The 27,059-nt window shown below is 42.3% G+C and overlaps 2 protein-coding genes across 2 annotated transcripts; one reads left to right on the plus strand and one right to left on the minus strand.

The window, feature by feature from the left end:
• Nucleotides 1-18,535: 18,535 nt before the first annotated feature.
• Nucleotides 18,536-19,581, minus strand: LOC119556320 (protein CWC15 homolog). Its single transcript, XM_037868407.1, has 2 exons — nucleotides 19,365-19,581; nucleotides 18,536-19,300 (listed from the first exon to the last, which is right to left on the minus strand). The coding sequence occupies exons 1-2, from the start codon at nucleotides 19,493-19,495 to the stop codon at nucleotides 18,652-18,654; spliced, it is 780 nt and encodes a 259-aa protein (XP_037724335.1). The 5' UTR covers nucleotides 19,496-19,581; the 3' UTR covers nucleotides 18,536-18,651.
• Nucleotides 19,582-19,690: 109 nt separating this feature from the next.
• Nucleotides 19,691-27,045, plus strand: LOC119556319 (von Willebrand factor A domain-containing protein 8). The gene is made up of 7 exons (XM_037868406.1): nucleotides 19,691-20,035; nucleotides 22,157-22,584; nucleotides 22,642-22,962; nucleotides 23,031-23,602; nucleotides 23,664-25,775; nucleotides 26,296-26,730; nucleotides 26,799-27,045. Exons 1-7 carry the CDS (start codon nucleotides 19,843-19,845, stop codon nucleotides 26,896-26,898), a joined length of 4,161 nt encoding a protein of 1,386 aa, XP_037724334.1. The 5' UTR covers nucleotides 19,691-19,842; the 3' UTR covers nucleotides 26,899-27,045.
• The last annotated feature ends 14 nt before the right edge of the window (nucleotides 27,046-27,059 follow it).

The following is a 27,059-nucleotide window of genomic DNA, read 5'->3' on the forward strand; positions in this document are numbered from 1 at the left end:
TGCGCATATTTTAGATTAGAAGCAACAATGGCGTAAAAAAGAGTTTGCAACAATTGCGAAAAATGGTGAATTTTTGAGTGCGAAGCCTTAAAAATGCGCGTGTAAATAATAAATTAAAAGTTATTGCCAAACAGAACCACAAAGTGTGCACAGGCCATCGCCCATCGCCCCGTTCCCCGGGAAGATCTCCAATCTGCGATCTCCGGCAGCTCTAGTTCCATTTTCATTTTGATTTTTTCGCCTCTTCTGCGGTCGCTCCATGGCATACATAAATTGGAGAAGCGGCAGCAGTGGGCTGCTCTGGCCCCCGGCATCCCCCTCGCACACCGCCTTTGGGTGCCGCCATTGTTGTTGCTTTGGCAGGCAAATCAAGACGGGGCAGTCAAGTGTTAAATTGCAAAAGACATTTCCATTGTCGGCAATTGCGAAACGGAAACCCTAGACAAGAGACCCGAGCCGAGGTGGGGTCTACCTATAAGATCCATAATCCTACGGTCTATCCACTGCGATCGATTTAAATCGATTTTAAATTTACAGAAAGGTATTTAAGATCAGATTGTAAACATATTTTTCATTCAGAAGTTATTTAAGTTCCATGAAATTCAGACAAGAGAGCATCTGTCAACTTAAAAACTAAAGTTCCCAAAATAAAACAGACCACAGCCTACTTATAGGAGATATTTAAGATGCCAGAAATCTCTATATTAGTGAATTTCCGAATAAGATATATCATTGCATGCTTTTATTCATAATTTCAAGTGATTTCAAAATATCAGTGACTTAATATTTCAGTGCAGAAGCCAGATCCAGGCAAGCGTTAAAGACATCCTCGTCACTCCGCGCGATTCGTAATCCCCCTTTGGATACCTGAAGCTTTCTTCGGGCTTCTGCCCGACACACGTCTCATCTTCGAACCCCGCCCCCCCAATCCCATAGCCAGAGCTCCGGCTATAGTAAGTGATCCACGCTAAGATCTTGCGGTGGCCCAGAACAAAGGGGACCAGAAGGCAAGGCTAGTAACTTTGTCAGCAGTTTATGATGGGCGACTAGAATTACCACTGCGAGGAGGAAGCTGATGACTGACCCGATCCATGAGCTAATTAACTCCAGAGTTTCAGCTCAAAATACAAAACAACCAGCAGATGTAAAGCCCATCTTACAGGCTACCGTGTGGATGTGTGGATGGTGGATAGGAATCCATGGGTGGTCCTGTCCAGCGTTTCGAGGGCGGAAAGTGAAGCCTGCTCATGAATGGATCGGCTTATGAATCGAGCTAAGTTACAGAGGAGCCAAGTGAGCTAAAGATAGAAGCGGGATGTTGACCCAATTACATAACGATTACAATGAACTAACTAAAGGATATGGAATGAATGAATAAATTAAAGAGGTTTAAAGTTAAGTTCTCGAGCTATGTTTTGTACAAACCTACCTATGAAAAACCCACACAAGTTATGAATGGATTTCATGGAAATTATGCTTTATCATTGGCTATGAAATCATCAACCTGATTTCGCCAATTTCAACGCATTGAACCTTTAAATTAGCAAATCAAATTATTTGTGAATCATCATTATGAACATTACGCATTAAGATTACAGAAATCAATGGGAGCACAGCTACTTAAGTTGAGAATCGCAGAGAAAGGCGGCGCCTTTTGCCCTCTCTTTCTCTCACTTTTCCATCCTTTTTGTGCCTTTATTCATTAGCTTTGTAATGCCAAAAAAAGCAACTAAAAAGCTGCTCTCTTTGCCTTCCCCTCTCCCTCTCTCTCTCTCCTTTCTCATGTCGACATAAGCTCAAATAATGGAAAAAATTAACAAAACAACTACGATTGCCATCTCGCTCTAACACGCTTTAAGCAACGCTTTAGTAACCGTAAATGTGTATGTGAGTGTAAACTGTAAATGTAACTGTGCTACTTTCATTGCGAATTTCACTGCGCTGGCAACCGAGTTAAAATTAAGTTGTTTTTCTTTTGTTGCCCGTCGCTGTTGTTTGGGGTGCGTGTTTTCCACAAATAAACCAAAATGAAATCCGCAACAACAAAATCAAACGAAGCGGAACATATTGCAACAAATACAACACGAAAGCGAACTGTTAAGCGCCACCCACAAAACACAAAAAAAAAAAGAAAAAAATTCCAAGTGAACTCAAAAAACAAAGAGGAAAACACAAGTGAAAAGCAAAAACAAAAACTGTAAGCAAAGACAGCAATGTAACCACCCACAAAAAAGAGAAAAAGAGAGTGCAGCATCAAGGCAAGAGAAGAGAAACGGGAAAAGTGAAGAGTAAGTTTTTGCTGACAAAAAGAGAAGTAGTTAAAAGAGCGGGTTATTAATGAATTTCAATCTTTTGGATTGTGTTGTATTGAACAATTTTAAAACGTATTGAAAAAAAAATTTAAAACAAAATATTTTCTAAAAATGAAAATCTTAATTTTGGATGCTAAATAAAATATTTTTTTATGTAAGTATATCTTAGAAATACTACACATTGGAAACGTTCCTTTGTGTTATTTATATTAACAAACCAAGCCTTATATTAAAATTGTGAACTCATTTATGCTAATTATCCTTAATAATAATAATAATAGTGGTACAAACTTAAAAAAATATTATTTCGGAATCCATAAATCCAAACCTTATAAAACTTTTTCTCAATCATTACCAACTCTCTTTTCATTCGAGTCTCTTCCGAAATTCATTCAGCGTTTCTCTTTTAGCCCCTTTTCTTTTTTTTCGTCAGCGTTACTGCGACCCAAAATGATTCATATATTTGATACTATATTTTTTGTATGAATGGTCTTTGAATCAGTGACCCCGGGCTATCATACAACACCATAACATTTGTGTTTTAGCCCAGTTAGTATTATGTATTAGCCGACTTACGGTTGGGATTTGGCCCAGATGACGCCGGGCTTTCCCTGGCGACGTCACTCTGACGTAGCCGGCACACGCCGCGTATGAGTAACGTGGAATGTGGATCGGTGGCCGGGGTCTCTAACCCATCTACCATCTATTGATATACCCATAGATCGTTGGGGTGTCAAGGGGGCGGGGCAGGGGTATCATTATGTTGTCAGGGCTGGCGGCACGCACGCCACACGCTGCTGCATTTGGCCAAAAGTTGATTTTTTGCACGGCCACTGGCAAATCACAGCGCCAAATTGTGGAACACACCTGGTTCTTGGCCAAATCACAGGTGTACACTGGGAGAAAATCATATTAAATCTTTAAGAGAAATACAAATTCTGCGGTCGCTTTCGCCCCATCATTTTGTATTAAAAATGTAAGTTAGAAAGGTCTTTCAGTTGAAAGAAAGAAATATCCAAGAACATTGTTCTTGAATTGAGAACATTCGTTCTTAAAAATCGTGTAAGTACATTTGGGTATCAATGTTCTCAATATTAGGACGAAATGGTGAGAAGAGAAAAGTAAAATGAGTTTATTTAACAACTTTTTGATAAGTATAATAAACTAAAAATTTATTTGTTGAGATATACAATGTACATAAATAACGCCAATTCAACTTGATTCGAGAAAAATACAAAAAACAATTTCAACTTAAAAATGTCGTTCTATTTTTAAGAACATTTTCAACTCAGATGAGAACGTTAGAATTTTCTCTGTGTTCTCTTCATAATAAACCTTTAATCAAAAATACATTTAGGGTCGCTTTCGCCCCACCATCCACCATTTAATGGTAAAAATGTAAGCTAGAAAGATCCTTTCAGTTTATAATATTTTTGAGGTGCATAATTTTTCTCAGATCATCTACTCTTCATAATAAATATTTAAGCCGCTATCCCACACTAAATTTTAAAAATGTAATCTAGAATAGTCAACTGATTGGACTATAATAATTTTAAACTGAATCATTTCTCTCAGTGCAGCCCCTTGCCGATCTGTAGCTTCGATTTCGTATGTAAATTCGATGCTTTGCCTAATTTGGCTTTTTCGACTTTTTCGACCAAATGAAATTAGTTGCTGTTAGCTGGCCGACAAAAAAGCAGCCCATGGAGGACTCTTTTTGGAGGCGGTGGCTGCGGCGGTACGGGGGGCGTGGCCGGGCGGTGGGCGACTAATGTGTTGGCATGTGTCAGACACGCATCAAACGCAGCGACAGGCGGACAAAAAACGGGGACAGGATGGGGTCAAAGTCAAATGAGATGGGTTCACCTGGAGAAGCGTTCCACTAGAGATGAAATACGCAGCGGAATTCCTGCTGGCTCAATTAAAACTAAATTGAATCTAATGGGGCACACAACTAAGTTTCGCCGGGTAATTTACCCCAAACAGAGGTATAATTTGGCTAAAATATAGAAGGGTGTCATGGTGAAAATAAAGTTTAGTACTCATATAACTCGAATTAATTAGAAAGGAATTTACAACAAATTTATACAAACTGCCAAGGCTAAATCCCCCACATGTCTGCATTTTTACTCATTTTCAAAACCCTTAAAATTCAGTGATCCAATATTATTTAGCATATATCAAATGTATCGATGAGTAAATAACGTGTCAATTAATTCTGACGCAAAGTGAATAAGAGTTTCGGATAGCGGAGATGATGAGTCCAACTTGTTTGATGGCCAAGATGACTACGAACTTTGAATGGGTGAATCAACTCCAGTCATGCTGGCGAGTACCCCTTGATTCACGGATTATTCACGAACATATCGATACCCGTGATTGTGCGTGTTTCTTGAATAGGAGTCTATAATTAGGACAATACCAGTTCGTGACACGCCACGGCATCGGTTCGGTGGTCATCTCTGGGGTTATTATGCTGCTGCACTGTGGGAAATACTGGGTTCTAATGAGTTTTTTTTAAATGTTTACATTAAAATTAAAAAAAGAAAGTATTCAATTGAAAACATTTAAATATCACCACTTAAAGTTAATATTATTGAATCAAGTTAGCAAATATTTGATACGATATTATGTGAATTGGAGATAATTCCATAATGAAGTCAAAAAATAAGCCTGAAGTTTAAAACCTACTTTTAAATTTAACATATGGATGGAAGCTTTCAAATATCACCACATGATGTAAATATTATTGAATCAAGGTGGCAAATATTTGATACTATATTAGGTAATTTGCAAATAATTCCATAATGAAATCCAAGTATAAGCCTGAAGTCTAAAACCTACTTTTAAATTTAACATATGGATAGAAGCTTTCAAATATCACCACTTGATGTAAATATTATTGAATCAAGGTAGCAAATATTTGATACTATATTAGGTAATTTGCAAATAATTCCATAATGAAATCCAAGTACATGTTAAGCCTAAAGTTTAAAGCCTACTTTTAAATTTAACATATGTATGGAAGCTTTCAAATAACACCACTTGATGTAAACATTATTGAATCAAGGTAGCAAAAATTTGATACTATATTAGGTAATTTGCAAATAATTCCATAATGAAATCCAAGTACAAGCCTGAAGTTTAAAACCTACTTTTAAATTTAACATATGGATGGAAAAACGGCCCATAAAAGTTCCTTGACTTTAGGTTGGGCTACCATAGATGTATTTTCTTTGAACCGGCCTGTTTCACTATGTTACTTAATACACATAATTTCTGTCAGTGCACGCGTTAATGTTAATGTGAAGTTTAAAACCTACCTTTAAATTTAACATATGGAAGGAAAAAGGGCCCATAAAAGTTCCTTGACTTTAAGTTGGGTTACCATAGATATATTTTCTTTGAACCAGCCTGTTTCCCTATGTTACTTAGTACACATAATTTCTGTCAGTGCACGCGTTAATGTTAATGTGAAGCCTAAAACCTACTTTTAAATTTAACATATGGATGGAAAAACGGACCATAAAAGATCCTTGTTTTTAGGTTGGGTTACCATAGATATATTTTCTTTGAACCAGCCTGTTTCCCTATGTTATACTTAATACACATAATTTCTCTCAGTGCTCGCGTTGCACTCATTCTCTGAAGGTCACAGGGTGGTGCTGTTGTGGGTGTGCCTGTGGGCGGTGTGTGGTGGGCTGTTGTTTTTGTTGCTCCTGCCGCTGATGTTGCTGCCGTGCTGCGATATTGCTGTTGTTGCTGCTGTTGCTGCTGTTGCTGCTGTCACCCGCCAGCAACTTTCGATGATGCGTCGATGATGGCGGGCCTGGGGTCAGGGTGCCGGGGTCAAGGGTCACAAGGGGGCTGGGGGATACCTGTGAACTTGATTAGCGGTTTTCTGGCGCTGCCACTGCCACTGCCACCGATTCCCCCAAAAAAGCCGCGTCGAGTGATTAGCGATTGCCAGTTGCTGCTGTTGCTGCCACATCATTATAGCTACTTTATTAGCCTTTTGATTATTTTAGCACCAATTTGTTGTTCCCGTTGTTTCGTCACTGTTTCTGTTGTTCCAACACCCAGGGGGTATTTATATTCCCAGCTATAGATATTGATTCAAAGTGTATGTGAAACATATTTTGGTTGAAGTTTAATATTAATATATTAATCGCTAATACTACAAATCTTTAATCTTGCAAGAAAAAATACAGCAAAAGTATTCCCAACGTTCTACAATTCTTTATAAAATAGAAGTTCTTTATTGTTTTTGAAGGGTTTCCAAAAAATGTAAGAAAAAGGATTATTCTTTGGACTGACATTCAGTTTGTTAAGAAACCCTTTTTAAAATACAAACCTATTTTATTTTACCAACTAATGGGTAATCCCCATTTCACCCCATTTAACACATCTCGATTTTCCTGCCCATACTATTGTTGTTGCCATCGGTATTTGAGGCCCAACCGCATTTGCTTTGATGTTGTTGCTGGGATTTCGAAACCGCTTATTAAATATACGCAATGCAAATAAAATAATAGGCAGCATGGAGCCAAAAGTTGGCTAAAAAGCACTGCAATGGCAACAAGGAAAATGGGATAAACAAATTTATTTGTTGGCTAATTGAAAAATGAAAATGACTTTTCCGTGTGAAGCGGTGAAAGTGGATGGAAATTGTGCGTGTGTGGGTGCAGGTGCCGGAAAAGGGGGAAAAACGTTTATCAAAAGGGGCTATCATAGGGATTTTTCAAGGGTTCTATGCTAAATGTTAGAAATAATGTTATCCCACATAAGAAAATTATTTTAAATTAATTTCATTATGATGTGCGTTTATATATATAGAAAATCCCTTAAAATGCAGTTTTGTTGTTGGATCTTAGTCAAAATAATCCCTATTCTCAGATTTCAAAATCTCTCCCTTAAGACTACCTTACCACCTAAAGAAGAACTTAACTTAAGCTCAAGTTCCTAAAATATATCAGTCAGAATCTGCTGCACGTTTGGGTAAAACCCTGGCGTAAACACTTTATTTTTGCGCCCGGCTCATTTGTTTATATGGCGCAATCGAGCCATATTGACAAATAAGTGTTAGTCGTACAAAAAATACCCTATAAATATATTTAATAAATATAACACATATACAAAATTACATAAATCAGCTCAGGGTAATCATAAACATTATTAGTATATGATTTATAATTTCATATTAGACAAAGGAATTTTTTTAGAGAGCTACGATAGGAAATTAATATATTTTGTTTAAATTAAAAACGATATGATTCACATTATTGTGACATTTCTGTGTTAAATCATGGAATAAAACATTCATTGAACAAGTATTTTAAAATTAAATAAATACAAGATGATAGATAAATGCGTAATAAAGTATGATTATTATGATACTATTAATATGTTAGTGCCTGTAATTTGTTTTCTAAGAAAAGAGACTACATTTTAAAACCATTAAAATCGTTTTCTTTAATTTTTTATAAAACTATACCATAGAGTTTCAACCGATAGGTAGAATATTTGATAGTTTTTCTACCCCGATTTTTGCAATGTCTGTTTATAGTGACAATAGGCACCTAGTTCCCTCTGAATTCAAATCCGATGGGGCAGTGAATCACCCGCCAATTGAAAAGTAGTGACGACTCCCCAGCCAACTGGTCGGACCTCAGCCCTATAGCTACACCCATAACACTCATGCACGATCCGCCGATCTGAGCCCGTGCACGTAGCCCTCGGAGATCGAGACCCATCCATGAACTTGGCTCCCATTCATGGTTCCCAAATTCCCATTTGTATGCAAGACCCGATGCGATATCGGGTGGTAAGTCCAAAGCTAAAGTTGGCAACAAAGTTGGTCAAAACTAAAACTCACAGAGAAATATAAAGCAAGATTATATTATATTAAATATTACGAAATATTGGATAAATACATCTAATTTAAGCACAAGCTAAATAATAAACCTGAATTAAATGTTTTTTAATTTATACTTTTAAGACAATCAGTAAAAAAATGATTTTGTATAGTTAACCATACGTTATTCTACAAAATTCATAAACTATAAATTGAAGACATTATTCAAGAAGCTAAATGTTAATATGACATTCTTATTTATTTCTTTATTTATATAATGCTCACAAGTAATTATAACGACATTATTATAAGAAAGTACCAAAGTACATTTGAAGCCTAATTTCTCTCAGTGCTGCAACAATGCAAATTAACAATTAACGCAGGATATTTGGTGCAACCGCAGGCCAGTTGGTATTGCCTGGCCGGGTTAGCCGCGAAGGAGCCAAATAGAGATTGCCAATTTGACGGCCTCTCACCTCGACTTCAGCCCATTCCCATTCCCATTGCCATTCCCATTCATCAAAATCCATAAATCAAAGCCCGAAAACCGGTTTTGTGTTCGTTTCGGGCCCAAAGCAGTGCGATTTTCCCCTTCCGGGGCAAACATACCGCTCAAAGTCGAAAGAGAACTCCACGATGAGGTAGGTTAGTTAGGGAGAGTCGAGTACCAGATACCAGATAGCAGATACCATATGCCCTATGCCTTATACCATATAGTTCTATATCTCCCCGGCTGGAATCTGTCACAGCCATTTGCGCGTGCCGCGTTGACTCATCTGAATAATTTCGAGCGGGGGATTTTTCAACTCCGAGGTGTGGGAAAAAGCAACTACAAACAGCGGCTGCGAAGAGCACTTAATTCTAGGGTATTGCGACTACAAAATACCCGCTAATCGGGAATTTTAGACAGTTCTATGGGAGGGAAATGAAAAGTTGGAAATGAATTAGCATTCTTGAAACGAAAGTGGTTATTTAAAGACAGACAAAAACAACACTTCGCATGAGTGATAAAATCCTATTGAATATTAAGTATTATATCATATCGTATTATATCATTGCCTTAATACATTATCATGAGAAGCTCTCGCAAATTTCGCGGCACTTTTAAAAGCCTGGTTTTTACACTCGAACATTCGTGGAAGCGTGCGAATTCTACGAATGCAGTCCGTAGGTGTTCTATTAATACCACAGAAGAGCAGGTGGGTTGAAAAGGTCGAAAAGGTGGCAAGTGGCCAGTGGGGGTTGAGATTGGCCGTAGGGCATTTTTCAAATTGAAAAGTGAGCCCCAAAACCGCAAGGTTCTTAACTACCTCTATTTATTGGCTCACATAATAGATGCAAAGGGTCCTCTGTCCTCTGACAGGCTCCTCCAGTCGTGCACTGAAAACAATTCCTTACCTACTTGTATTACTAAAGAGTTTACCATGGTATATGGTATAAGGTTACATAATAGAGTAAAAGGTCGTATTCGTTACCTACTTGTATTACTAAAGAGTTTACCATGGTATATGGTATAAGGTTACATAATATAGTAAAAGGTCGTATAGTTATTTCTTGCTTTAAATTGGGGATTTTAAGATAACTTCCAGTTCAATTATGCTGATATCAAATCACGGTTTGAGCCCTATTTTTTTTAACAAAATAACTTTCAAAGTTATTATAATAAAAGATATATATTATAGTAAGCCCAACTCTAAACCAAAGGTCGTATAGTTATTTCTTGCTTCAAATTGGGGATTTTAAGATAACTTCCAGTTTAATTTTGCTGATATCAAATCAGGGCTTACAAAGTTATAATAATTATTTATAATAATATATTACTTAATTACTTAACTTACACTATGCTGTTTTTAGGTCATCCCAAGCTCTTTATAAAGTTGTATTTCTAGCTGACAGTTTGAAGATAATTTTTTTCACTTTCACTTTAACAGTCTATGTTAACTATTTTTAAGCAACCAAGCAGTAAAATAATACTTGGAATATATTTAGTGCATAATTAAGTTGCACTATAAAACTATTAAGTAATCCTAAACATTTTGATACATTTTTATTTCTATCTGCTGGTTCATTGTACATTTTTCTCCCAGTGTGGGCCCGTACTGACTTTTGCTGTCCTTTTCTGGGGCTCCTTTGCCAATTTCTGGGTACAAGTGTGGCCCCCATTTGGAAATGCAAAAACGCACCGGATGCACCGGCAGAGGGACATGCACTTGCAGTCCCGGTTCCCATCCCCCTTCCAGTGGCACTTGCACCCCTTTTTACCCCCTTTTTGACCCCCGCCCCTGGTGGGCAGACAACGAAACCTACAATTTGATTATCGCAATGAGAATTGCAGCACTTGGTAACGACAACGATTCACTTGGGTCGCCTCGACGGTCCAGGAATCCGCACACGAATTCGAGTCCGGGAGTTAAGGATGGGATCGGAGGTCCTTGGGGGGCTGACTGCCCCCCCGACCCCTCCCCCGAAAAAAACTCCTGCACCCTTCCGAGTCGCGTTCGCATTTTGTCAACATGTGTAGCTGTCTGTTTTAATGGTCAATTTCTCACTCTAAATGGCTGCCGGTGCCGGCCGAAGGAAAAGCCCCTTGGAAAAGGGGCTGCCGTTTCTAGTGAGACCCCTGGGCTGTGAAAAATCCACAGAGAAGAGACCCCAACAAATACACTCTATTGAATGTATCCTTTATGTTTATGTTATCTAATTGAAGTAAATTGAAAAGAAAATTTTATAAATTTTAACAAATTTATTATAATTACACCCAATTGTTTGTAAACCCAAAAAATATTCGCCCTAATATTTTAGAAATTAGAGTATTATCAAATGGTATTTTGGTCTGAAATCCTTCTACCTATTTTTTGACCCAAAAAAACTAGGTTTTTTGGCAATCATTTTGCGAAATAAGGTCGGAATATGGAATGCCATACCTCGCTGAGCTCGTAATTAAATTCTCAATCGATTGGCATCTAAATCCGAAAACTTTAATTTTTGACCGATTTTCGCAAAAATAGACGATGTTACCCCTTATCAAAAATGTGAAATTTAGTCAAGAAATAGATTTCCCGGAATGTGATGGGGATCGGAAGCCTAGGATGTTAGCTGCTCAAAACAGTTAGTCTTTCAGCTGTGCGCCTCGTTTTAACCAAGTTACGACTGAAAAACTGCAAAAAATAATGGTATTTTTGTCTGAAATCCTTCTACCTATTTTTTACCCAAATAAACTAGGTTTTTTGACAATCATTTTGCGAATTAAGGCCGGAATAGGGAATGCCATACCTCGTTGAGCTCGTAATTAAATTCCCAATAGATTGGCATTGAAATCCGGAAACTTTAATTTTCGACCGATTTTCGCAAAAATAGACGATGTTACCCCTTATCAAAAATGTAAATTGTAGTCAAAAAATAAATTTCCCGGATTGTGATGGGGTTTGGAAGCCTAGGCTGTTAGCTGCTCAAAACAGTTAGTATTTCAGCTGTGCGCCTCGTTTTGACCTAGTTATGATTGAAAAACCGCACAAAATATGGGTATTTTTGTCTAAAATCCAACTGCCTTTTTTTAACCCCAAGGTTTATTTAAGGCTAGCTCTGTTAATTCAGGAACTAAGGTCTCTGTTTTTCCGCGGCTCTTTAGATATATATTTATAAATGTACTTGCCATCACTTAAAAAGCGTATTCCGTAGTCATTGTCGAGAACTTGCCTACGTAGGCCTTTACCATTTTTTCTTGGACCCCCTTTCAGTCCGGAAGATGCGACTGGAACGCATTTTGCGGCTGGCACACGGTTTCCTCTGCCTCTGAGTCCGAATCTGTATCTGAATCTGAATCTGCATCTGAATCGGCATCTCCAGCTCCTCCTGCTCCTCCTCCAGCTGCAGTTCCAATTGCGGAGCACATCTCCATCTCCTGTTGGCCAGGATGAAAGTGGACAGGAGCCTGGAGGATGCCGATGGCCACAGCATTCGGTGACTTTTGCCGTTGGCCGGAAGTGTTGGCCTGGCAAAGGAAGTAGTTAGCTGACCAAAAAAGAGGGAGTTGTGGATGGGGATTGGAATGGCCTGGGGCTAGGCTCCTGAATCTCCATACGCTCCATCTTCTAATAGCAGCAAATCATTTACAGATGTCGCAACATTTTGCATAAAAATTTGCTGTCACAGACAACACAAGAGTCTGGCTGCACCACCTGGTGGGAAAATGGGAAAGTGGTCGACTGCACCACCCATTCAGCCAGCCAGTCAGCCAGCCAGCCACCCAGCATTATTGACCTTAAACGCTTTTCCAAGCAGGAAATGCATTTTCATTTAGCAGCGGAAGTAGCTGCAAATGAGCTTTTAGTTTTTGCTCACCTTCGCTCCTGCTGCATCCGCATTTCCGGTGGACCACCTTGTCCTCCTCCCTTTTGATCATAATCCCCATCCCTGCCCACCTGTTGCTGGAGCTGCTCAAGCATTAGCATTAGCGGCCAGTCAATGGCCCATCGATGTCCTGGCCTTACATTCTGGGCTGGGATTTGGATTTGGATTTGGATTTGGTTTTGGTTTCGGTTTTGGTCTCGGTCCAGCGCCTCTCTCTCTGCGGAAATATGCGTCTGCCCCACGTCCGCCAAAAGTCGCCATGTGTGCGTAAGTGGAGTACACTCGACAAAAAAAGGGTGACCGGAAGTTAGGGAATTGGTCAACTCCGAAATTAGTGATTTTATGAGTTTTATGGCGGTTTCTATCCCCCATAAAGAAAAGAAACACAATAAGGACGAATTAGTGGTGAAAATATTGTGTTTTTATTATCTTGAATGAAAATAAGTTTTCTAATTTCTAAGTCCTTGGTATAACTATCATGTAATTATACACAATTGTTATTAGTTCCTCCGCGGAAAGTTACGGTCACCTGATATAGCCGCTGACCTAGTTCGTAAATTTTTAGCTAGAACTAGTTGGGAATTATAAGTGTTTTTGGGGTAAAATGTAATATAACGCCCTATAGAATTCGAAGGAGGCGATTACTTAGTTTTTGGGAACTTCAAGGTTTTCCAGAACAGCAAATTTGAATTTGCAAAAAAATTGATTTTGATTTGATTTGATTTTCTAAATTTAAGATCCCACCTTTATACTACCTATATATTTTTCACAGTGCACTTACAATTCTAGAGAGTTAATGGAATGGCAGACGGCGAACTTCATGGGAGATTGTGCGTAGGTTAAATTTGTTTTTAATCGTGTTAGCCACCACTTGGAATTAGTTTGCTCTGGAGTTTTATCAACGAGCGAAAACCCCCATCAGTTCTCAGATCTCAGACTCTGTTATTGTTGCATTTCCTTATTGAGAGGTGACCACACAAGATTCGCATGGTTGTGACATAAGAAAAAGGTGAGCAGATGGGATGATTATTTACTAAAACAAGGCAGGAAGGTTTATGAAATTAACTTTCTTCTAGAATGAAAAATAAAATATAAGGAACTAACCTATCATGTAGGAGCATATATCTAAGACGAGCTTAAGATCTTCAGATAGTATAAGTTAGCTTTAGATAAAAATACTAAAACTTGATTTATTGAATTGAATTGACAAGTCAGTACTTAGTCTCTTCTAATCAAACTCCTAATTTTAAAAACCCTCATTTATACCTTCTAAATCCATTAAGCATTCACCCTCTACATTAGCCCTGCTAAATAAAAGCCAACTGATTGCCTCTTTTGACCCCTGAACCCAATATCCTTTTCGGTCAGAGGCGATTTACAAACGGCCATTGCGAGTAAATATGTCAAGTGCAGGCGGTCGACCCCAAATGGGCAAAAAAATGAAAATGGATGAAAATAAAAACACACCCAAACACACTCGACTTTCCTCCGGAAAAGGCCACAAAAATGCTTTGGCCTGTTGGGTGGCTGTGTTGGCTGCCTGCATTTCCGGTTGCACTCAGTGGCCAACGGTTGCAGTGTAAATTGGCCAACTAAATTATGCAGCATCAGTTGCAGTTTGCAGTTGCATCCCCGAGAATCCTGGCCAGCTCGCATCATCCTGGTCCCAGGACATCCCATCGACACCAGGAGCAACAGCTGAGTGAAATCTGCATTCCATAAAATTTTAAAGCTAAATAAAGTGTCGCCACCTCGGGTCGTGTTGCTACTGTGTGTTGCTACTGTGTGCTGTTGCTGATGTTGCTGTTGCAAGTGCAATTCATGTTGCTCCTGTCTGAAGTGAAAACTGATACAAATAATTGTGCGAAGATGAAAGTTTGGTTGTTATCTTAAATGAAACCTAAATATTTGGTAAAACTGAAAAAGCATAAATCGGATATTAAAATATTCTCTAGAATTTTATTTGGTACAGGTATTAATTAATATACCTCTTTTATCTATAAAGTTTTTTATACCCCCTCTAACCATAGTTAAAATATTCATTCATTTGTTTAAATAGTTGTGATTACCTATTTGGATTTAGTTTAGGTAAATCTTCTATGTATGTATATAAAGCTATCCACTCAAAACTAGGAATCAATGCACAGCGAAATCTATTTGAAAGATCCTAAAAATATTTCTTATCACCACCATTTTTTAAGGTTTGTTGGGGCTCTCCAAGTGGCCCTTATCAGTACTTGTAAAAAACGATTATATTATATTATATATTATTACATTACATACATAAATTAAATTAAATATAATAGATGGTTAACATTTCTTCCGATTTAACCATAGTTTAAATATTCATTCATTTCTTAAAATAGTTCTGATTACCTATTTGGATTTAGTTTAGGTAAATCTTCTATGTATATAAAGCTATCCACTCACAACTCACTAAATCTATTTGAATGATCCTGAAAATATTTCTTATCACCACCATTTTTTTAAGGTTTGTTGGGGCTCCCCAAGTGGCCCTTATCAGTTCTTATAAACAACGATTATATTATATTATACATTAATATATATGTATATTATAATAGATGGTTAACACTTCTTCCGATCCCAAACCACTCCCAATAATTTTTCGGGGTCAAATCGAAGGCCCAGCCTCCTTTTGGTGTTGGCCATATTCTCGCCGGCCAGAAAAACATATGTTCGCGGTCTTTATTTGGTGGTCAACTGGTTCACTTCACCCCTCCCCCTTAACCCTTAACCCTTTATCCCCTTGCCCCTTAACCCGCTGATGCCCCCGCTTAACCCCGGCTATTTGTCACTTGCAACCGCGACGGCCATTTCCGTCGGCCAGTCGCCATATTTATGCAGTTGGTCGCTGGCTTGTCTGTAGTTATTCGCGTTTTTTGCGCTCTTTTCAAGTTTATGCAGTTGCAAAATTGCTGACAATTGATAGGCCGTGGCAGTGGCAGTGGAAGTGGAAGTGGCACTGCCAGTGGCCATTGCCCAGTGGCCAGTTGCCAGTGGACCAGGTTCCATTTCCAGTTCCAGTCTTGACTTGGCCCTCGTTCGGTGGCCACAATTTAGCGCGCGGCGACTACCGAAAAGTGCAGCAGCAACATCGGATCACACTGAGCAAAAAGCTCGTTAGTTTCAGTACTCTCGAAAATCAATTTTTCAAGCCTTGTGTTTCTTTATATATTTTGTTTTTATTTGAAAAATGTCAGCATATTTTACAAATCTAATAATACTAAAAAGTAAGGAACTCACGAATATGATTATTATAAGAGATATAGACTTATTTTAAGTTATTTTAAGATTTGGCTTTTTATATTTTAGGTTTCTTTTTTTTTTACAAAACAAAACAAGCAATACTAAAAACTTAGGAACTCGACTATGCAAATATCACGATTATGAGTATTATATAGAGTTATAGACTTATTTTAAGTTATCTTGAAATTTAACTTTTTATATTTTCGATTTTTTTTTTTTTTTTTTTTGAACCAAGGCAAAAAATTTCGTTTATAATGTGTCAAATAATTTTTTCACTAGGTCAACTAAATATTTTCTCAATACTTCTGCAACTATATTATAAAACAAAATTTTTAGGGGATTTTCTCCATGTGCAGCAGCAACAACTTGAATGCAGATTGGCTCCGAACTCGAACCCGGACCCGTCTCTTGATGAATGCACAAATAATGGGGATGCATAATGCCAAACAGGAAATAAATTATGCTCAGTGGGGGTCGGGGTTTCGGCATTTTCACTGCCACCGTAGGAGGACAGCAAACTGCAGAACTGCAGAGCTCCAGACATCGGACATCGGACGTAGGACAGAATCAGAAGCACAGGCAGCGTAATAACAACAATCATCATGATTATCATTAGCATTAGCAGCGTCATCACAGCGATGCGATACTCCCAATCATTATTGTCAATCAAACAATCCAGACACTGGACAACACAGCCTGTTAATATCTTGAGATATTTCTATTTAGATCTAAAAGGATTTTGAAAAAATTTCCTTTGTTTTGGAAAACTAGTGTATTGAATATACAACTATCCCCTTCGTAATTGTTTTTTTAAGTTTTCAAAACCTAAAGAAAGTATCATAAAATCCTTTAAAACGTAATATCTTAAAGCCAGAAAGAGTTTTAACTACTATTTGCATTTAATTCATTTTAAAACAAGTCTTTTCTTATAAGTACATATCCTAGCCATGTTGGCCAGTGTAAGAGGATCATCATCGCTTTTGCCGACTGTGGACAGGATAATTTTGTTTGATTTTGATTCTGATCGAATTAGCGTAAAATTGAGCGTTCGTCAACTTTTGGGAGCGGGGTCGCGACCAGTTGCTGATCCCTGCCAGCTTTCCAGATGGGTTCATACACATATATAGAGGTCCGATTCGGAGTCGGAACGTGGGCTCATTGACAAAGTCGGAGTTCAGATCCTCAGATGGCGCAGGCCGCGTGCGGGGCATTAAAGAGGCGTGGAAATCCAGACCCTCCGGATGATTTGCATTCGCTGTTGCCGCAGCTGCACTGAGCGAAAGTCGTATATAAAATAGAGCTTTTATTTGCAAATATAGAATATTACATTTTTGTACACCGAATTTTATAACAACTTATTTTATTCGTTATTAAATACATATTTAATAATTTTAAAAAGCATTCCTATTTAAATGTATTATAAAAAATGATATGGTATTAAATTAAATATGTCTGTCTATGCATAACTCATAGTTTTATTATTTTTTACTTAGTATAATTTTGTTTATTTAATATTTTTTATTGAATTTGAAAATGTAGAATATTACGTTTCTCTATACCAAATCATTTTTTATTAGTTTGGTATATGATGGATTTTGCCAATATGTTCTTAAATGGAATTATTCATAACTATTGACTTTCTTCAATTATAAAAAATGGAATTCTTCTCTACCAATTTCATAAGACAATATTACATGTTTTTGGTTCATTAGATTTTTCTAACCGTGTTGCAAGGCTGCTTGGGTCGGCGTAATTGACCAAGTTATTTTGCGCTTGCTTGGCCCGGCTCCTTGGGGCAAATTGATTTTGCTTCGTGCCTCATCAGCAGCGACAATTGCCCTTGCGATGATCGCCACGATGATTGGGCATTGGGCTTCCTGGGCTTGGTCTTAGTCTTGGGCTTCTTGGTTCTTGGCTTTTCTTCGTGCGCTCACGTAACCGCTGCTGCCCCCGTGCCCTCTCCGACCCTCAACCCCCCCTTGACATCCTGGTCCGCCGCCTCTGGTGGCTGCTGCCGTTGTCCCTCGACGGGCTACCGATGTTTTTTGCGGTTTCACACTTTGGTTAGGGTTCCTGCCCTTCGCACTCGGACTCGCACTCGCGGTCAGCCCCCAGTCATTGGGTCACAGCTCGAGGGAAGCGTACCTATTCCCCAAATAAAGTCGACCTCAGCAATTTAAAAAGACTGGCCAGATAATAAAAGAAAAGGTAGCCCTGTAAACCTTTATCTAAGCCAGTTTTCTATTACTAAACCGAAAGGCAATGATGTTCGATAGTACTGAATGCAAGTCCTTAGGGAGATTTACAATATTGTGACATTATCTTTTAAAAAATTAAATTGAATTGGTGGAATTTAAAGAATAACTCTTGAAATAGGAACTTTTTGAAAAAGGCAATTAAAATTTAGGTTGGCCAAGGGAGGTATTATCCTATCACTAAGCCAAAAAGTAACAAAGCTCATTAAATTTGTTTGATTTTGAATGTTTTAAAGAGATCTTTTCGATTTAAATACGTAACAAAATAAATCTTTTTATGGAGAATTACAATATTGTGAAATCCAATTGATCAAATCTCTTTTCAAATATGAACGAAATGACTCATATAATGTTATCTTAAAAAAATGCAATTGAAATCTATGTGGGCTTTAAGAATGCATTAAGAACAACATAATAAATAATACATTCATAGATATGATTAAAGACTTGCTTTGGCCATGATCTTGACCACGTTCCCTACAAAAACCGATACAAACTATTCTTACAAAATGCGAATTTTAATGGTCAGGCGGAAGGCCAAAAAAAGTTGACAATTGGTTTACTTAAACTATTACAAAAAAGCGCTTAAATCTTAAAGCGAGGCTTAAGACGCCTACTTGATGTACTTGTCCATGAACTTCTTGTGGAAATCGGAGCGCAGGGCGTCGTTGACGAAGTGGGTCTTCTTTTCGGGAGCAGAGCGGGCGCAGTTCTTGAACACGACATCGTCGTCCCAGCGGCGCTTGATCTTGAGGTCGCCGCCCAGGCCGGAAGCCCTTCCGGCGGCCGAGGCGGCGGTGCCGGGTTCGTAGTTGATCAGCGGATTGCCCGACAAGATGTTCTCCATGCGAATGCGCTCGTCCTCTTGCTTCTTCTCCGACTCGCGGCGTGCCGTCTCCTGGAGGCGCTCCTGCTTGATCTTCTGCAGCTCGGCCAGCAGGGCGGCATCGTCGTCATCCGAATCGCTGTCCGAATCGGAGCTGTCGTTGTCCAGCGGCTCATCGGCATCCAGATTGGCGGCCTGCTGTTGCTGCAACTGCTGCTGCTGCTGCAGGACATCGGGTTTGGCCCGCTTGGCAGCGACGACGCCTCCTCCACCACCCGCATTGTTCGCCTCGATGGCCTTGCGCACAATGGAGGGCAGAGCCTTCCCCGAAGAGGAAGTGGCTCCTGGTCCGGCGCGGGCCTCGCGCTCGCGCTCCTCCAGCTCCTTGCGGAAATCACGGTTGCGGATCTCCTCGCTGGTGCCCTGGCCCGTCTCCCTGAAGCGAAACATATGCGAATTAGTCCCGCGATTACCCAATAATCGCCTTTAGCGAATACTACCTGTATTTCAGCTTGGTGTGGCCTGGCAAGTCGCGACTGGAATACTGCTTGCTCAGGGCACTCAGGTCCTTTTCGCCGCGACCGGAGCCTCCGCGGGCGGGGTCAAAGGTCGGTCGCGCTGCTGTGGTCATTTTAAACTAGCTAATTTGCAGTTAAATAGGTAAAAATGACTAAATATTAAAAAAGGCTTCCAATTGCGTTATTCGTTTCTGCCAGTGTGACAGTAGTTGGTTAGCCTAAAAATAACCATAACAAGGGTGTTCTTTTATTCTTGGGTTAAGCGGAGACTCAAACCGTGACAGGGCAGCACTGTCCCATCAGCTGTTCTACCCCGATGGGCAGCACTGTTCTGGTAAACACGCGCGGACCGCCGCCGTTTTAGCCAAATAAATCCGGTAAAAACAACCTGTTTTTCGGAGCTCCAGCCCGATTTAAGTTGACCCACTAAGGCCCCACCGTAGCCCTCTCAGCGACGGCCATGCTGGCCAACCTCCTGCAAACCCAACACGGCCACCTGTTGCGTCACAGCCTCCGGAACGGCAGGATGTGGCGGCGAAGCTGGGCGAGCACGGCGTCTGGAAAGGATCCGGAGGACGACAGCCTGACCATCGGCGATGTGAGCGTGCGACTAAGCAGGCCCAAGGATCCGCAGCTGGTGCCGCAGCAATACGGTGAGCATGGGAATGGGAAGGGGGACTCCGGGGGACCAAGATCTCCGGTTAGTACAAAGGTCAACTAGGTACATATTTCTATCTCCGTGCGCTCTGCAGATCTAGGTCATTTCCCCATTGTATCATATCATTAGATCAGATCCTTGAGGTAGTAAAACAAAGCACAATTCCAGTACTCCAAATAATCCATAATATATTTCCTGATCGCAAAATACATTTATTGGATTACTATATCTTATCATCTTAACAGTTTTTAGAAAATATCATATTCATAACATAGGGATGTATTCATATTCATTCAAAGCACAATTCCAGAACTCTAAATAATCCATAATTTATTTCCTGATCGCAAAATGCATTTATCGGATTACTATATCTTATCATCTTAACAGTTTTTAGAAAATATATCCATATTCATAAAGATAAAGTTATCTTTCAATCATATAGTACAACATCACTTAAATAACATATTACAAAGAATATTAGAACATCAATATCATGAAAATAGAAATACAATAATGTTAATTCGCAATGATTTATAAAGATGTCCTGTATTCATAAAGAAAAAGTTATCTTCCAACCATATAATACAATATCATTTAAATATCATATCACAAAGAATATAAGAATATCAATATCATGAAAATAGAAATACAATATTGTTATCTCGCAATGACTTATAAATATGTATATATTCCTATGTAATAGTATATTATTCGTAAAGATTCTTTATCTGCAAGGTCCTTTTGATTTAATATACATAGTTGTATTTTAAAAAGGGAACTAAAAATAGTATTTGTAGATCCAAGTTACCTAATACCTATGGACCTAAAAGTCTAAAAATATAAGATTTCCACAAGTCAGACTTGATTCCAGCGTCTCATAGTAAAGTAAACATAGAATCTGTAAAATTAAAACAACAAGTACGAATCGAGATACCAGAAAACCAGAAAAACAAGGACAACACCGAGAGCCAATAAGACACTGATCTTCTAGAGAACCAGCTGCATCGACTGGCTATTGAAGGATCGACTGACCACAGAAATGAAGGAGGTAACCGAAAAGAAGCAGCGGGAGTGGATCAAGAACAGCCATGGGCAATACACGGAGCTGGCCGATGAAAAGGAGTTCTTCAAGATGACCAAGAAGTCGCGGGACTTTGTGTGCCACTTCTATGGCGTCGACAACAAGCAGTGCAGAATCGTGGATCGGCACCTGGAGATCCTGGCACCCAAGCACATGGAGGCCAGGTTCTGCAAGATGGACTCGGCCAATGCACCTTTTCTCATCCGCCGGCTGCGCATGCAGGAGCTGCCCACCCTTCTCCTGGTGAAGGACGCCAAGATCAAGGACTTCATCGTCGGAACCGCCGAACTGGGCAAGCGCAGAGGTTTCGCCACCGAGCGGATGGAGTTGCGCATCGCCCAAACAGGGATCATCGAGTGCCAGGCGATTCCGAAGCAGACACCCAATGGGAAAAAGGGAAAAAACAAGTCGAATGCCAAAAAGGGATAACTCCGATGGTTAACTCTCGATAAAAGAAAAACCTAGAACTTATTATCAGTACATACTTTACGGCTGTCTCTTCACCTAGCCGGTGATATTTGCTCCAAAAGGATCCTAAACCCACGCCAAATTTGTTTTTCGAACTATATATAAAGAGTTTGATCATGTTTTTATGAAATAGCCAACATTTGACAAATGTACTTGCAAAATTTGCGTACAGGCTCTTATACACTTGTTCATGTGATTTTACGAATCATCAATGAAATTCTATTAAATTTTATGTTCAATATAAAACTGTTTTTAAGAGTTGAAATGTTTCTAACTTATTCCATTAATAAGAAAGTATATTTTAGGTCTAATGAAGCAAAAATGTATTATTTCTCTATGTAGATTGTGTAGAAGAATACTGATATAATTTATATTATGTATTTATATTTAAATGTATTTATTATTTTCCTAATGTAAATTCTGTTAAAGTTGCATGACTATGTACTTGTGGAGAGATTATTATGTCATCTGGTTAATATTTTATAAATGTTTATATACCAAGAAAGTACCTAAACCTATATATATTCAAAAGCTAAAAATCTCCTCTGTTCTCCAACCAAATACCAGTGAAATACGCTCCGGATGGCACCCTCCAGCTGTCGCAGTCGGCCCTGCACCACCTGCGATGGATGCTGCAAAAGGATGCACTGCGGCAGGACATGTTCCTGCTGGGACAGCCGGGACCCCTGCGCCGCCAGCTGGCCATGCAGTTCCTGGAGCTCACACAGCGCGAGGTGGAGTACGTGGCCCTGAGCAGGGACACCACCGAGAGCGACCTGAAGCAGCGACGCGAGATCCACGACAAGGCGGCCATCTACCACGACCAGGGAGCCGTGCGTGCGGCCCTCAATGGTCGTGTCCTGGTGCTGGACGGAGTGGAGCATGCGGAGCGCAATGTGCTGCCCATACTGAACAATCTGCTGGAGAACCGTGAGATGCACCTGGAGAGCGGCAAGTTCCTGATGGCTCCCGAGCGCTACGACAAGCTCTTGGAGGTGGGTCATCCAGCGTGGACCTAATCCCAAGCTAACCACACCCTTTGGTTATTCCAGAAACACTCGCGGGAACAGCTGGACGAATGGGGACTGCTGCGCGTCTCCGAGCAATTCCGTGTGGTGGCCCTGGGTCTGCCCACCCACAAGTACAAGGGCACGCCGCTGGACCCGCCACTGCGCTCCCGCTTCCAGTCCCGCAACGTGACCACCTACTCCTACGGCGAGCTGTACGAGGAACTGCACCAGGAGGCGCCCTCTGTGCCCGGCGAGCAGTTGAAACAGCTGCTAACCTTCGCCCTGACCCTGCAGCAGGCGGATCCGGCGCTCCAACTGCCGGACTTTCCCCTCCACAACCTGCAATTGGGTGTGAAAATGCTGGTAGCCACATAAACGTCGTGCCATTCCGGACGAGGTTCTCACACACTCCCTTTGATTTCTTCCTCTAGGAGGCTAATCCCTCGCTGAGTCTGCACGATGTCATCAGTCGCATATATCCCTATCAAACCATGCTGAAGTCCGATCAAAAGAAGCGCGTGGAGGAGCTGCTCCAGAAACTGGACATCCAGTTGATACCCAGCCGGAGCATCAAGAAAATCGAGAGTAAGAGTGGAGATCAGGGGCAAGTTCTTCTGAACTTGGATGACCTACAGCTGAATCTGCCTGGCGGACAGACTCCTCCGGCTGCCAGCAGCTTCGTGGATCTGCCCCATCAGAGACAGGCCCTCGTCAGCCTGCTCCAGGCCTACGCCGTGGGGGATGTGTGCCTCATGGGCGAGAAGGGCGTGGGCAAGCTGACCCTGACCCAGGAACTCCTCCGCCTACTCCGGCAGACCTCGGAGCCCATGATGCTGTACGAGGACATGACCAGCAGGGATATCGTCCAGCAGCGCATCACGAGTCCGCAGGGAGACACCGTTTGGAGGGATTCGCCGCTGGTCCGGGCAGCCAAGTCGGGATCCGTGGCGGTCTTGAATGGACTGCATCGCCTGCACAAAAGCACGGCCAGCGTTTTGCAGCGGTGAGTCCGGGATAAAACGATTTACACATTAAATATATGCATAACTATATATATTTTACAGTCTCATTCACGATCGCGAGCTGCAGCTGTGCGATGGCACCACACTTCTGGGAGCGAATCGCTTCCAGGCCCTGCTCCAGCAGGGCTTCACCGAGGCTCAACTCGCCGGACTCGGCTTCCTGCCCATGCATCAGTCGTTCCGCGTGGTGGCTTTGGCAGAGCCACCGCGTCCCGGTGGCGGGCAGCCCAGCTGGCTGACTCCGGAACTTCTCAGCCTGTTTCTATACCAGGAGCTGCGTCCGCTGCGCCAGAGCGAGGAGCAGGAACTGCTGGCTCAGCTCTGCGGTGGCGAATTGCCCTCGGGCATGGAGTCACTGCTAAAACTGGCCCAACTGCTGAGGTCCTCCCAGGATCCCCTGCTGCAAGGACTGGCGGGCACCCTGTCCACTCGGCAGTTACTGAAACTGGCCCGCCGTCTGGCTGCTTATCCGCAGAGTGAGCTGAGCGATGTTCACGAAATGCTGCAGAACACATTCCTGGCCAGATTCATGCCGACCCTTTCGAGGAGTGCCCTGGAACAGGCCATCCAACAGGTGGGCATCAGACCACGCGAGACTAAACCCAGAAGCACCAAGGATCAGATAGCTGTGGAGGAGAATACCCTGAGAATTGGCTCCACCCGCTGGCCACTGGGCAATCCCAGCCAGGCGCAGCTGTCCAAGGTGCCCAGCACCCTGTTCTACGAAATGCCGCAGCATGTCCAGCTGCTGGAGCGCCTGCTGCAGGATTACCTCATCGGCGAGCACCTCCTGCTGGTGGGCAACCAGGGAGTGGGCAAGAACAAGCTGGTCGACCGCCTGCTGGAGCTGATGCAGCGTCCCAGGGAGTACATTCAGCTGCATCGGGACACCACGGTGCACAGCCTGACGCTACAGGCGACGCTCAAGGATGGCCAGGTGTCGTATGAGGACAGTGCCCTCGTCCAGGCGGTTCGATCCGGCCACGTTCTGGTAGTGGACGAGGCGGACAAGGCACCGGTAAATGTGACCTGCATCCTGCGCACCCTGGTGGAGAGCGGCGAGATGGTGCTGGCCGATGGCCGGAGGATTGTGCCGCCGGGCGCCGGTGGAAGGGTGCCCAACTCCATTGAAACCCATCCCGATTTCCGGCTAATCGTGCTGGCCAATCGGCCGGGCTTTCCCTTCCTGGGCAACGATTTCTTTGCCGCCCTGGGCGATGTCTTCAGCTGCCATGCCATTAGCAATCCTGACCCGGACTCCGAGATCTTTCTGCTGCAGCAATACGGACCCAAGGTGCCCATCAAAACCCTACGCACCCTGGTGAACGCCTTCGGCGAACTTCGAACGCTCGCCGACGAGGGAATGCTCAACTATCCGTACTCCACCCGCGAGGTGGTGAGCATTGTCAAGCACTTGGAGCGCTACCCGGAGGAGAACATGTCCGAGGTGGTGGGCAATGTGCTGGACTTCGATCGCTATCAGCCCGAGGCTTTGCAGCAAGTAACCCAGGTGCTGGCCAAGCATGGCATCGAGTCGTACGCCGAGGAGGAGATCCAGGCCATCAGGCGGCAGAAGAAGCTGCAGGCATCCGTGAACCGGCACAGCGGACTGGGCGTCTCTGGGCCCAAGTTCGGCAAGCTGGATCCCAAGAACGAGCCGCATGTGGGCGGCAACACGTGGGCGGGCGGCAGCGGGGGCCGCGACACCGCCGGACTGGGCGGCAAGGGCGGACCCTTCCGCCTGGACAAGGGCCACAAGGTCCATCAACTGAGCGACGAGGAGAAGGCCGATGTGCCCGAGGAGATCAAGCGGGCGGCCCGCGAAATGAACCGCAAGGCGTTCGAGGAGAAGCTCAAGGAGATCAAGATGTCCGCCCACGACCACAAGCTGTATGCCCAGTTCAGCGAGCCCAATCGCAAGCAGGTGCAGCAGCTGAAGGCCATCATGGACGCCATGCAAACGAAGAGCAAGGAGCGCCAGTGGCAGAAGTACCAGACCCACGGCGATCTGGACGACACCCGACTCGTCGAGGGCATCACCGGCGAGAAGAACATCTACAGGCGACGGGCGGAGGCCAATCCCTGGGCGGATCACGTCCAGGAGAAGCCCAACCGTCTCAAGCTCGTAGTAGATGTATCGGGTTCGATGTACAGGTGAGTTTGGTAGGGGGTGTATGGATATTTGCCTCATGCAAAATGATGGCCAAAAAACCTAGTTGGTTTGGGTCAAAAAATAGGTAGAAGGATTTTAGTCAAAAATACCCATATTTTTGTGGTTTTTCGATCGTAACTAGGTCAAAACGAGGCGCACAGCTAAAAGACCAACAGTTTTGAGCAGCTAACAACCTAGGCTTCCGATCCCCATCACAATCCGGGAAATTTATTTTTTGACTTAATTTCACATTTTTGATAAGGGGTAACATCGTTTATTTTTGCGAAAATCGGTCAAAAATTAAAGTTTTCGGATTTGAATGCCAATCGATTGGGAATTTAATTACCAGCTCAAAGAGGTATGGCATTCCCCATTCCGACCTTATTTCGCAGAACTATGACCAAAAACCTAGTTTGCTTGAGTGAAAAAATAGGTAGAAGGATTTCAGACAAAAATACCATTATTTTTTCAGTTGTAACTTGGTCAAAGCGAGGTAAATTAAATCCAATTCTCATCCTTCAGGTTCAATGGCTACGATGGACGGCTGGACCGTCAGTTGGAGGCCGTGGTCATGGTGATGGAGGCCTTCGAGGGATTTGAGAAGAAGATCGTCTACGACATCGTCGGCCACAGCGGCGAGGGCTGGGAGATTCCGTTCGTGGCCGCCGGCAGTCCGCCGAAGAACGACAAGGAGCGCTTCGAGGCCATCCGGATGATGCACGCGCACTCGCAGTTCTGCTGGTCCGGCGACTCCACGGTGAAGGCGGCGCGGGAGGCCTGCTCCGCGCTGGGAGCGGAGCAGGACTTCGATAATGCCATTGTGGTGGTCCTCAGCGACGCCAATCTGCAGCGGTACGGCATCGCCCCCAAGGATCTGGCTGTGGCCCTCAAGCGGGGCGAACCGAAGGTCAAGGGTTATGCCATCTTCATTGGCAGCCTGGCCGAGGAGGCGGATGAGTAAGTATTATCTACTCCTTAAGCTTTTTAAAAAACAGTTCCTAACTGTCTATTTTCCTTTCTTCCAGAATCAATGCGGAAATGCCGGCGGGACAGAGCTACGTCTGCCTGGACCTGACCAAGCTACCTCACATCCTGAAGCAGATCTTCACGTCCTCCCTTCTTTAGTGCAATTTTGAGATCCCCTAGTTTAAGTTTATGTTGAACACAGTGTTGATAATTCCAATTTTAGTTAAGCCTGAATTGAGTCTATAAATCCATTTGATGTATAAAACAATAAAATGTACAGCGGAAGCTGAAAAACTGCTTTTGTAAGCTAATGTCTTTAA

This window comes from Drosophila subpulchrella, chromosome X (genome assembly GCF_014743375.2).
Source record: "Drosophila subpulchrella strain 33 F10 #4 breed RU33 chromosome X, RU_Dsub_v1.1 Primary Assembly, whole genome shotgun sequence".
NCBI lineage: Eukaryota > Metazoa > Arthropoda > Insecta > Diptera > Drosophilidae > Drosophila > Drosophila subpulchrella.

Bases quoted from the DNA above. Each gene is read 5' to 3' on its own strand.
- LOC119556319 (XM_037868406.1), top strand. From the start codon at position 19,843: ATGCTGGCCAACCTCCTGCAAACCCAACACGGCCACCTGTTGCGTCAC. The intron at 22,963-23,030 runs GTAGCCACATAA...TTCTTCCTCTAG, and splicing joins AATTGGGTGTGAAAATGCTG to GAGGCTAATCCCTCGCTGAG. The intron at 25,776-26,295 runs GTGAGTTTGGTA...CTCATCCTTCAG, and splicing joins GTATCGGGTTCGATGTACAG to GTTCAATGGCTACGATGGAC.
- LOC119556320 (XM_037868407.1), bottom strand. From the start codon at position 19,495: ATGACCACAGCAGCGCGACCGACCTTTGACCCCGCCCGCGGAGGCTCC. The intron at 19,301-19,364 runs GTAGTATTCGCT...GTTTCGCTTCAG, and splicing joins CACACCAAGCTGAAATACAG to GGAGACGGGCCAGGGCACCA.